The sequence below is a fragment of the Gossypium raimondii genome, chromosome 12 (assembly GCF_025698545.1).
Source record: "Gossypium raimondii isolate GPD5lz chromosome 12, ASM2569854v1, whole genome shotgun sequence".
In the NCBI taxonomy this organism is placed as follows: Eukaryota; Viridiplantae; Streptophyta; class Magnoliopsida; order Malvales; family Malvaceae; genus Gossypium; species Gossypium raimondii.
The window spans coordinates 40612928-40626832 of NC_068576.1; the positions used below are offsets into that span (position 1 = coordinate 40612928).

Here is a 13905-nt window from a genome sequence, read left to right on the forward strand (position 1 = left end):
GAATTCTAACTCCACCCAAACACTCTCAGACAACCGGAGAAAAAATAACATCCATGCTCACACAAAAATTTGAATACAAGACCTCTAACACACCAACTCCCTTACCACTCAAACCAGCAAGCTCATTCTAATATAGATTAACAAACATTTTTAACTAATCCCACTAAACAAGGGTAAGGCTTGGATCTAAAATAACATAATTTTGCCAAAAGAAAAACTTGAACCCAAGACCCCACACACACACCCAAAACACTTAACTACTGTAACAAATACTTATTTTTATTAGATACTTTCAGAAACAGAAATAAATTATTCATGACGTTACATATTTGGCCCTCCAACTTTATAAAAAAAATTAGCTTTTCATTTAATTTTTTTTGTCTCTTTTAATCCTTAAACTCGTGTTGTTTATTAAATCACCCCCAAAATGTATGGCAAAGTTAACGTTTGCTGACATGACAAACACATGGATTGTCACACTAGCAATTAATTATTTTTTAAAATTAAAAAAATTAAAATATGTTTTAAATGAATTAATCGATGGAGTGGCATCTACTTGTATGCCACATTAGCAAAATTAATAAACTTTAATTTTTCTATCTATTTTGAGATGATTTGACAAGAAATGCAAGTTCAAAGATTAAAGATGAGAAAAATTAAATAAAAGGCTAAGATAATTATTTTTGTAAAATTAGAGGATCAAATAAACCATTATACCAATTATTAATGTTAGAAAGTTATAAATATATTTAAATATAATTATAATTAAAATAATAATATAAACATGACAAGAATACACATAGTCAAACCTAACATATTGTATTTCTTGGTTGAAGTTGAGCTTTATATATAACATAATTATACATATTTAATTAAGTAAAGTTTCTCAAAGCCGTGATAGTAATCTAATTGATATTAATATAGTTTCTATCTCACGGTTAAAATTCTTTTATTAAATTTATCGGTATGACATTCTATTTTTTATGTTTTCATTTTATAATCATAGAAAATGATAACATTGTAATGCATTTGAATTTAATAAAATTTGAACAATGTTAATAATTTTTAAATTTACGTCGACAATTTAATTAGAATAAAATATCTAAACTAATTAATGTCATTATAAACATTGAGGTACCAAATTATATAAAAATTAACGTATAAAAATTATCTCAAATTTAAACATATATATAAGAATCAAAATTGAAATTTAACCATTTTTATATAATTTAAAAATAAATGTATCAATATTGAAGTTTGACCATTATTATTAATAATGGAAAAAAAAAAAGAAGCAAGAACATGTGTCAAAGAAGGAAGGTCTTAGAATCATCCTTTTATATATAGTAGTATAGATATGCTGATATCAATCAATCTACCTACTATCAAAATTTCACATAATTTTGATTGGTATAATAATAAAATTAACTCTTAATGTTTATATATTTTATCAATTTAGTCTTACTTTTAAAAAAGAAACTAATAAATTTAACCCTTAACCTTTGTACATTTTATCAATTTGGTTCTAGTTATAAAACATTTAAGAAAATCTAAAAAATAGAAGTGTGTATATATATATATATATATATATATAAAATTGAGAATTCCTGAAAGTAAAAATATAAAAGATGGGGTAGGTAGGGTGAGTAGTAGCTACAAATATTTGGAATGATTTGTGAAATATAGGATTTTCAATATTCATCTAAAAATTTAGAAGTCTATCCACTTTACACCCGATATTTTCTTAAACTCATTTCTTACTCTTCATTCTCACCAAACCTACATTTAAAATCAATTATTTATGCAAGTAAAAGTTGGTTCTCAAGATACTCAAGATAAATGTATCGGTACTTGGTTTTTTTTCAAAATTCTAAACATCAAACCTTAAAATGGTATCGATACAAGAAGTAAGGTATCGACACCTTCAGTTGCAATTGATTTTTCTGAAACATCGAAACTGAAAAGGATACCGGTACCTAAAAGGGGTATCGATACCTACTTTGAAAACTTTAAAAATATTTTAATTTGGTCATATTTCATACTTGAGTCAACAAAAGAGCTTTCATAAGGCTCAAATTTAATTGCATATCACAACGTGAATATATTTATATCTTGATGGAATGTTTGAATGTTTTATTTACGATGTATTTGACCTTAATTGCTTCAAAAATTGATGTGGCATCCTGTAACTCGGATCCGGTAATCGGGTCGAGTAAGGAATGTTACAATTGTTGCAATAAATTCACATCAATAAAATTCTTGTGAGATTTAAAATAAAGGATTAGTCGTAAAGTGTTGCACCCATTGTTAAGAATGGTAACATCCATTAGAACCAATGTCCAAAACTCAACATTGGAAAGGAACTAAAGTTACATGCTTACATATGGCAATCCGATAATCTGGAATTCATTGGATATTCAAACACAGATCTTGTTGGATATGTTGGTTTTGAAAATCAACATCTAAGTATATTTTATGTTTTTCGGAACAATCGTGGGGAAATGCCCAAAAAAAAAATATTGGTGGCCACTTCTACTATGTAAATGGAGTTTGTATTGTGTTTTGAAGCTACTTCATAAGGTCTTCATTGTGGGGCTTGGATTTGATAAGTCTATCTCTTGACCCATACAAATAATATGTAAGTTAAGTAAATATATATATAATATAACCTTTATAAACTATATGAAAAATAATTTTCTCATAAGAAAATTATTTTTATAAGTAAGATATGATAAAAAAAACCATTAATATTTTTTATAAATAAGTGTATTATTTTTATAATATATAGTATAGACACATAAATAAGTTATGTCCACATTTGGCCATAATTTTTATAAAAAAATATTATAATATTTTTATAACATGTAAATTTATTTATAATAATTTTTTGCCATAACTTCAGAAATTTTTAGGATTTAAATAATATATTTTTGGTTATAACTTTATAAAATACACAAATTATTTTTATAATTTATAATATAAAATTTTGTCATAATCATCCCAAACGCTCATACATGTTCATATTTATAATATGATTTTATAACTTGTATAAAAAATATTCTTTTTAAAAGTTAGATTTTTTATGAAACTTGAAAAGTGTAATGTTCGGTAGCATTCAACAATTACAATGGTTATCCAAACATACTATTCTTATGTAATTACAAATAATTGCATCTAAATCCAAGTATTAAGTGGCGTTCCAAAATCTCTAAAAATTGCTAGTTAATAACGTATAGGCTTTTTCAAGGACAACCAAAAATATATAGGCAGGCGGTGTGTTTGTCTTTATACACCATGAAAGGGAAGCTGCATAAACACCCACAAATTTGACCTATCTAGTATTGTAAATCCAATGAAATATGGTACCCGAAGATAATTTATCTCTTATTGTGTAACTTATCAACAAGTCCAATTAAGAGTTAGATTAAGTAATATTTTGTTTTTGTTGTTAGATCATGGTTTAATGGCAAGGTGGTTGTGAGAATTTTGTAATTTTATATCCAAATTTGGACCGTATTTGTAACTTGTTTTAAATCTAAAAAGAAATGGGTCAGCTGAATAAGAAACTTCGCTTCCTCAAATCATTCACCTTTTGAGAGAAGGGGATAATTTAGTACAACTACTCACGTTGGCCTTTGTAAAGATGAATGAAAAGGCCACACAATAAACAGAAACTAAACAATTTAGGAGGAAAAGGAAACCCAAGTTTATTAAACTAATCAATCCAAAGTTTGAAGGCATGATCTCAAAGGTCTTCTGTGGCACCCCTAATAGTCGTCCATTTCATAAGTTAATTGCAGGCACAGATGGCGTTTCTTTGGCTTATAGCATTTTCTGTAATTCCAAGTATTAGTTGCCATCTCCTTCAGTCAATCAATATCGATGGATACGAACCCAACCAACATTGTTTCCTCCAGCTTGTTGAAGGGTTCAAATTTAGAAAAGAAATCAATCATTCACACTTGGGTCAAGATAACACCACCCATAAAGCGAAAGAGAAAAAGTACCCCCGCCCCGAAAAATAAAAGGAGAGTGGAACATTATAAACAAGCACAAGACATTCCCATCAAGTTCTTGGTCAGTACAAAAACAAACCTATACCAAAACCAAAACAGATGTAGATATAGATACTGCTTGCTTTGCTTTGCTTTAATCCTCAATTATTATTCCAAACCCCACATGTCTTTTCGCCTCTATATATGCACACACTAACCCAAAACCACCCGGCTCAGTTGAACCCTCCACCTTTCCCTAAAACCCCTAAATAAACCACCAAAGCTCTCACCCATGTTAGCTTCCTCAGCGCTGCCAATAGTCCTAGTGGCGATGCTACACTTAACTCTAAGTAGCGCCGCCACTGCCTCCTACCCCGACTTTCAACTCTTGAACGTCAAACAAACTCTCATTGGGACAAAAATACCCAGACCTCTCCAAACATCTGAACATCACCAAGTTTCCGATGTTAGTGAAACTCAAGGGAAATGGAAGCTGAAACTTGTCCATAGGGACAAGTTATCTTCCAACACTAGTGCTACTTTTCGCGACCATAGCCGCCGTTTTCATGCACGCATGCAAAGGGACGTGAAAAGGGTTGCAAGTCTCCTACGACGCCTCTCCGGCGGCGGAGGCCATGACGGAGGTGCTGCTTATGAGGTGAACGATTTTGGGTCAGACGTCGTTTCAGGGATGGACCAAGGAAGTGGGGAGTATTTTGTGAGAATAGGCGTTGGTAGCCCACCAAAAAGTCAATACATGGTCATTGATTCGGGCAGTGATATTGTTTGGGTCCAGTGTCAGCCTTGTAACCAATGTTATAGGCAATCCGACCCGGTTTTTGATCCGGCTGATTCTGCGTCTTACGCTGGCATCTCTTGTAGTTCCGCCGTTTGTGACCGGATTGAGAATTCGGGTTGCAATGCGGGTCGATGCCGATACGAGGTTTTGTACGGTGATGGGTCTTACACAAAAGGGACACTGGCGCTTGAAACACTCACTTTCGGTCGAACCGTGGTTAAAAATGTGGCTATTGGGTGCGGCCACATTAACCGGGGCATGTTCATTGGGGCAGCCGGGTTACTGGGTCTTGGAGGTGGATCCTTATCGCTAGTGGGTCAATTGGGTGGTCAAACAGGGGGTGCTTTTAGTTACTGTTTAGTCAGTCGGGGCTCCGATGCATCCGGATCACTAGAATTCGGTCGTGGAGCAATGCCAGTAGGTGCTGCATGGGTCCCTTTGCTACGTAACCCACAGGCACCGAGCTTTTATTATGTAGGGCTCTCGGGTTTGGGAGTAGGTGGCATCCGGGTTCCTGTATCTGAAGACATTTTTCAGCTTACCGAATTGGGGTATGGAGGGGTTGTTATGGACACCGGCACCGCCGTGTCAAGGTTTCCGACCTTGGCTTACAAAGCCTTGCGTGATGCTTTTATCGCACAAACAGCTAACTTACCTCGAATCTCCACAGTATCCATATTCGATACATGTTATAAATTGTCGGATTTTGTAACGATTCGGGTTCCAACGGTGTCGTTCTATTTTTCAGGCGGACCCATCCTGACCTTACCGGCAAGTAACTTTCTTATACCAGTTGATGATGTGGGTACTTTCTGCCTTGCATTTGCTTCCTCCACATCCGGACTTTCAATAATAGGGAACATCCAGCAAGAGGGGATCCAAATTTCCTTTGATGGAGCCAACGGATTCGTTGGCTTTGGCCCCAATGTTTGCTAAGCTGATGGTGTGAAGAAATAGTGAATTTTGGTGGGTATTATCCCTAGTTAAATTATATATTATTAATACATAAGAGTCTGATGTATTAATAATGTCATGTGCTGCTTGTATCATACTATAATCTATGGTTTTCTTTAAAGTTTTTGCCTCATTCCTAATGTATAAAGTGTTAGTTTTAATGACAATGATCAATACATAAATAAATCTGCAGGCAGGCAATGAAAAGAAGGAAACATAGAAAAGAATGTTCTACTTGGATATTACAACTGAGTAGTCTATTTGGGTTATAGGGTTAAGGGTGGAAACGACCTTGATCGACTGACATGCACAGCACATTCCTCATTGCCCATTATCTTCACACATGGAGATTCCTTTGGCACTATCTGTCTAGCAAGGCTGTAGAGTGGAGTGTTGGAATGATGAGGGCTGTGGCTTTGGGTTTGGGGCCAGGGGGGAGGCACCACTATGGTGAACATGTGAAGGCATCGCCATCACTAGGCCCCTGTTTAAGCCCTCCCAACAAGCAATGACTTTTGCAAGATTTTTTACATCACTTTTTCAAGATTGATGAGGTTAAGACGAAACTCCAACTTAATATCTCTAATGAAGGCATTAGGGGGGTATTTTACCAGTTCAGATTTGGAACTGAAGACCGCCCAAAAGTTGCAATTTGTTTGGTTAAAGAAGGGAGTATCAAGAAAAAGAAAAAGGCGTTGGCAGGCAATTGGGATCCTTCGGGATATACTTGAAAATTTTGTTCTCACACCCTTCCTCCTAAAACCAATGCTTGTGAAAGCCAAAAGTGATGGTAGTTGGGCAGTCTTTATCACCTGTCAGTGCTTGTCTGTCTTAAACGAAGATTAAACCCCTAATAAGTAATAATGAATAATTCACTTCTGCCAATTTGATTACCAAAATTCAATCCCGAGTGAGGATAATGAGGAAAGAGAAGTAAAAGAAAAGAGGAGGAAAATGACGAGTGAGTGGATGAACAGCAGCTTTAACATGGGAATTCATCAAAAGCAGGAAAACGAAAATACAAATACCAAAAACTCATTTTAACAAGTCTAAGAAAGTGATATTTACACATGTACATATATCACTAGTAGGGTCTCAAATTTTGAAAACTAACCTAATTGACCTCCTCAATCATTCAATCTTTTGTAATAATTAAAATAATCGAAATGATTTGTCGATTAAGTTGAAATTTTGAATTTTGAGTTATATTTTGTGAATTTGGATTAATATATACATCCTATCTGTAACACCACTTACCCGTATCCAACACCGGAATAGGGTATGAGGCATTACCAAAACACATACACTTGTAAACGTATTTAACCGAGTTATAAAATTTCATCTAAATTAAAACTTTCAAAATAATTAACATGCTTCTATAACTTGTCACAATATATCCTTAAAACATTATAATCATAATAATTAGGGTCTACAAGACCCGATACATACTCATGCAATTCAATGTTTCATTTCCATTTCATTCAATTCGCAACTTCTCATGCTCACAATTTAAATCAATTCACTAGCAATTTCCATTTAATTCACATACAATTCAATGACATTAAGTTCAACACTAATATTTACCATTTAACTCAACGTTTCTCGATTATACCATTCAATAACACATTTATGAAATTCTCAATTTTGCAATGAAAATATCACTTTAGCTTAAATAACAACATCATCCTGTTATAAATACACTACCACTTATCCATTTACTTTAATTCATTTGGGCCCATTTGTCACTTACCATCCTTAATCAAATTAGGGAACGGTTACGGAAAATTGAGTACTTCACTTTGACTTTGCCATAGTATAAATATGGTATTACGTATGATCACTTATCACTTGTCCCTGATCAGATAAGTGTAGCTAAGGCTACCACTTATCACTTTGTCACTTGATCAGATAAATATAGCTAAAGCTAACACTTATCATTTTGTCACTTGATCAGATAAGTGTAGCACTTATCACTTTTTCACTTGATCAGATAAGTGTAGCTAAAGCTACCACTTATCACTTTGTCTCTTGATCAGATAAGTGTAGTACTTATCACTTTGTCACTTGATCAGATAAGTGTGGCTAAAGCTACCACTTATCACTTTGTCTCTTGATCAGATAAGTGTAGTACTTATCACTTTGTCACTTGATCAGATAAGTGTGGCTAAAGCTACCACTTATCACTTTGTCTCTTGATCAGATAAGTGTAGCACTTATCACTTTGTCACTTGATCAGATAAGTGTAGCTAAAGCTACCACTTATCACTTTATCTCTTGATCAGAAGTACTCAAATCCGGTGTTCCGCTTAATTTGATCATTTGTTCGATTTTCGCATTTTTATTTTACTCTCATTTCAACACTAAATACATTTCATCATACATTATATAATTCATGAAATTAACATTTAACCATTAAATTTCAGCCATATGAACTTACTATTTCATTATCTTTCCACACTTGTTTTTATGCACATCACACAAGATATAAGCATATCATTCAACCATAGTTGCAAGCTAGTGTATTTAAACATAACTCTTTTTGGAACTAACCACACGATAAACCATTTCAATGCATAACTTATAAATTTAACGTGGTATAATCTAGCCACTACTTGGCCAAAGCCTAAGCATATACACCAAATATGTTAGCCAAATACACATATAGCATAAGCATTATAAGCATGGATGAGCACAACATTTATTCATGTATCAGGTTTACCAACATGTGTTAATTCATAAACCATTCATGACATTATTTCATGCCAAATCATATACCGAATATACCATACACACATACTATGAAACTTTATTTTCACACATGAGCTTAAACCATGACCAATAATGCACAAATATAAGCATCATTTCTATTTCATCGTTTATCAATTATAATCAAGCATATGACCAATTATACACAAATCATTCATATATTTCCCAATTTTCCTCCTCCTCCTCTCCATTCCACATCCTTAATGTGTATAACACACTTAAACAACATTAGCTATAATTTCACTATTCACTCACATGTATATTCGAAACTGTTTATCCGAGTTAGAGTCACTAAATTATTTTTATCCGGAGCTACAGAGCTCCAAATTAAGATCCATTAATTTTCCCTGAAACTAGACTCACATACCTTCTTACCATAAAATATTCAGAATTTTTGGTTCAGCCAAATAGTACAGTTTATTCTTTAAAGTTTCCCTTGTTTTGCTATCTGACAGTTCCGACCACTCTTCACTAAAAATGAATTATCTAATTGTACAGAATTTGGATGATGTTTCCGTTTATTTACTTGGAAAATATACTCATTAAGAATTCTAATCATATAAATTATAACTCATAATTATTTTTATTCAATTTTTGATGATTTTCCAAAGTCAGAACAGGGGAACCCGAAATCATTCTGATATTGTCTCACAAAATTTATTATATCTCATGATTTAAAATTCCATTACTTACACCGTTTCTTCTATAGAAACTAGACTCAATAAGCTTTAATTTCATATTTTATTCACCCTCTAATTCAATTTCCACAATTTTTGGTGATTTTTCAAAGTTATACTACTGCTGCTATTCAAAACTGCTTTAGTGCAAAATGTTGATTTCCATTTTGCCCCAAATTTCACAGTTTATACAATTCGGTCCTTTCTCAATTAACCCCTCAATTAATCTAATTTTCTCAATTAATACTTGACCTAGACATTATAAGTTGTTTCACAACTATTGAAATTCAGAATTTCCACATATAACTCTATCTTCAAACTCTTTTACTATTAGGTCCCAAACATTCACTTTCTATTCAATTCTTTCAATAAAATCAGCATATGAACAATTTAAAGCTCTAATTCCATGCTAAATCATCATATACTTCCAGCACATATTCATAGAAACTTTCAACTTCTTTCATAGAATCAAAAACTAATGAATTCAACAAGTGGGTCTAGTTGTAAAAGTCACAAAAACACCAAAATATCAAGAAATAATCAAGAATTGAACTTACCTGCAGTAAAAATAGGAAGAACCAGCTTAAGGAAACCCTTCTATGGTGTTTTTGCTGATGAGAATGCAGAAAAATACAGAGAAATCTAGATAATTCCACTTTGGTCCTAACTTTATTAAGTAAATTTTGCAATATTCTAATTTTGCCCTTAATTCTCCTTACTTTGTTGCTGATTTCATGCCTTTGCCGTCCAGCCCAAATAGACCTTGGGTCTATTTGCCTTTGAAGCCCTCTTCGTTTTATCATTTAAGCTATTTAATCATTTCCCATAATTTTGCATTTGTTACAATTTAGTCTTTTTTGTTCAATTAATTATCGGAACTTTAAAATTTCTTAACGAAACTTTAATACTAACTTTTTAACACTCCATAAATATTTATAAAAATATTTATGGCTCGATTTAAAATCTCTGAGGTCTCGATACCCTATTTTTTATTCTAATTATTTTAATATTTATTTCTAGTGCACTATTCACTATTTCAAAAATTTTCCTAACTTCACCTTTAGCTTATACTCACTAAATTAATAATATTTTCTACTCATTTGTCGAATTTAGCGATCTCGAATCACCGTTCCGACACCTCTGAAAATTCAGGCCATTACATTTTTTTTCCTCGTCGGATTTATCGTCCAAAAACTACTGTTCCATCTAGACCCAAAATCGGGTTGTTACACTATCATTCGTAATCTATCAATAATTCATATAAAAGTAATAAGTTATTATTATATTTCCATTTACAAAAAAAAAAATTATATTACTTTTACTTTGACTAGTACATTTTAATTATTTATATAATAAATATCTTTATATTTCTTATATGAAATTTTATAATACAGTCTAATATATTATATTATATCAACCATATATTATTTAAAAGTTATTATGATCAGTTTATTGATGGTTAGGAAAAATAAAAATAAAATTGTGAAGAGTTCAATTATGCTAAGATCCTGACAGTAACTGCCCTAAAGCACAATCAATGACAAACTATATCTAAGATCAATGACTACTCAAACTATCGAAGTTATCATTCAAGAACCTCAACTGCTAATAACAAAAATATACCAGGTTGTGCAATCGAGTAGTTGACCTTTACCAGAAGATTAACTATATTCTAACCATATTCTAACTGAATTAGCTTCACAGCTTGACTCATAAGTTAGTCCTTCACTTTCAAGGCACTGTTGGAGTATCCCCAAAGGCCTAATATATTTTTACCTAGTTTATTAGTAAAGGCATTGTCATAATTGTTTACAGTCTTTATTTCTGTGTTAAATAAATTGTATAATGATAAAGTCCTAAGCATGATATGATTATTCTTGAAGGTCCTTAGTCAAGTATTATTGTAGGCTTGGACAACTATAATGCATTGAGACTAATATGTGATTGATTGATGGTAAGGTTTGTTATGGATATAGATGTGCAATATGTTAGAGAATATATTGGACTAACCCACCAGTGATAATGATTTCGTCCACATATACAAGAACATATATGATAGTCTCCTCTCCAAGCTTAACAAACAATGAGGCGTCAGATTTGGTTGATGCAGAGCTGAGAGCAAATGTTGTTTTAATTTATCGAACAATGCCCTAATGTCACTGGGGCTAGACCTTTCGTCTCGCAATTCGTGCGGCCTTAGACAATTCGTTCGTCTCAAACTTGCCTAAGTCAGCCTTTACACCCAAAAGTGAGGATTCTTTTAAGAACTCCTCCAAGGCACCAATTGAATAGCGGAAGCGATTTATGCCAAAAGAAGCTAAACAAAAGAACAACAGAAAGAGCGCTCACAAAGTGTTTGAGTAAATGCTCTCAATTCTCTTATTCACAAAGAATAATGAAACAATAACAGGAGTGAGTACAACTGAGGGGGAGGCTCTCTATTTATAACTGAGCTCCCCCAAAATCGACGGTCAAGATACATTTACATCGACAGACGAGATTAGCCATATCCCTTTATTTTAGGGATTTACAAGATATGTCATATCAAATCTAATCTAATCTTTACAAAATATGATTCCCTCTATCTTTTAAGATTAGTTACCATATTAGCCTAAGTTGCCATGTCTTCATTATCGGGCCAACCAAGTTTCAATCTGACAGGCTTCTCCAATAGCTCTTTGAATCGGGCCAGTTCTCGTGGGCCAAATGATCCCCATTTGAGCAATAGACCTCTATTGGATGCATTTGGTGCAATGATCACGGGCTTTGAACTGCGGCCCATGACATTAAGAGCATGTTTGAGGCTGCATAGAGCCTTGTTGAGCTTGCAAACCACTTGTTGATTTTAAGAATATTGTCCATACTTTGGTAGTTGAATCATAAACACCTCTTCTGTCAAAACTTCATTTAAAAAGGCATTGTTGAAGTCGATTTGTCACAACTTCCAACCCTTTGAGACAACAAAAGAGATAACAACTTGAATTGTAACAGGCTTCACAATAAGACTAAAGGTGTCATGCTAGTTAAAACTTACCACTTATGGGGATCACATAAAAGTGAAAAATGGCAAAAAGAATATCAAGTGCCTCACCACAAAAAGAATTAGCTAGTAAATTTCCAGTGTTATCATTGTTATAGAGTAGGAACAATGAATTTTTAGAGTAGACATTCAATCCAAAACCACTAGATCAACAAGATTTTAACTTGTTGTACTAGGCCCTGAATCAAATTACTCACCACAACCTTCATAACCAAGAAACAGATGCACAACATCTCAAGAGTAGAACAAAAAAGCAAGAGCAAAAATTTCAAATCCATAATGAGAGCATCAATCGAACACTAAGAGAAAAACAACTTATGAGCAAGAACTTATCAAAGCACCAACCGAGATCAAAGACAAATACAACCAAGCAAATCACACCAACACCAACTCAAAATAGCAAAAAAAAAAACCATGTTAGCTGAGCAAATCACATCGAATTATTCAACAAATATTAGTTACTAAACAATCGAAGAGTAACACCATTTCCAGTGATCAAACCTAGCTTTGAAAGTTTCAACACCTTACCAACCACCAAACAACTTCACAAACAGACACCAACAACCAAAGCAATTGACAATCAACATTTTTCAGTAATCAAAACTAGCTCTAATACCATGTTGAAGTATGGTCTGAACACAAATAACAATTGAAAATTAACATAAAGAAAATGAGAAAATCAACAAAGAAACATGAAAAAAAATTGAAAGATAAAAAAATACTTTTACATTGAAGTGGAAGTTATTGATTTATATTTGATAGATGTTATTTATATCCACACAATACAGGTCATTAATTGTTAAAATAAACCAACCAAATCATTAACAACTTTAATAACTCATAGCTCATTCAGTTACATTGCAATTGATTTCAACTAATGTAACTAAATTCAATTGAGTCAACAACTACAATTAACAAAATATGATGTGCTTAATATTGCATACTCTAACCAGTTTGTAAACTAGTTGTTGATTCTCAAAATGTTGTCCATACTAAGGTAGTTGAAGCATAAACACCTTCTATCATATCTCCATTTAAAATGTCTTGTTGATGTTAACTTGTCTCACCTTTCAACCCTTTGAGACAGTAAGAAAGATAATAATCAAATTGTAATAAGCTTCACTATGGGACTAGGTGTCTTGATAGTCAAAACCTACCACTTGTGAGTATTTTTTCCCAACCAGACGTGCCTTGTATCGAGTAATAGAATCATCTAGATTCCTCTTAAGCTTGAACAACCATTTGTACAACTGAATAGTTAACCTTAACTGAATAAATAACATTTAACATAAGCTCGACTATATTCTAACTATATTCTAATTGAATTATCTTGACAACTTGACTCATCCATCGGTCCTTAACAAATTATGATATATCTTCTTTTTTTTCGTAGTTTTTACAAATGTTTTAATAACAATTAGAAATTTCTTTACACACAAAAAAAAACAATTAGAATTTTCTTTTAGAACTATATCAAAATAATTTATATATGTTAATTAGTTATTATTTTGAATAATATTACTTAAGTAAAACTATAATATATATTGAATATGTTATAAATAATTTAATTATGATTTAATTTTTTATATTATAATATTTGAATTGTTGAATAGGTTAACATATATTAATTATATGTAACAATATGAATAAAAATTTATTTTAAACTCATTACAA

At 32.4% G+C, this 13905-nt stretch overlaps 1 protein-coding gene across 1 annotated transcript; it reads left to right on the forward strand.

The window, feature by feature from the left end:
- The first annotated feature begins 4075 nt into the window (after positions 1-4075).
- LOC105764139 (protein ASPARTIC PROTEASE IN GUARD CELL 2) lies at positions 4076-5869 on the forward strand. The gene has a single exon (XM_012582630.2). The coding sequence runs from the start codon at positions 4288-4290 to the stop codon at positions 5728-5730; it is 1443 nt and encodes a 480-aa protein (XP_012438084.1). The 5' UTR covers positions 4076-4287; the 3' UTR covers positions 5731-5869.
- Positions 5870-13905: the final 8036 nt, after the last annotated feature.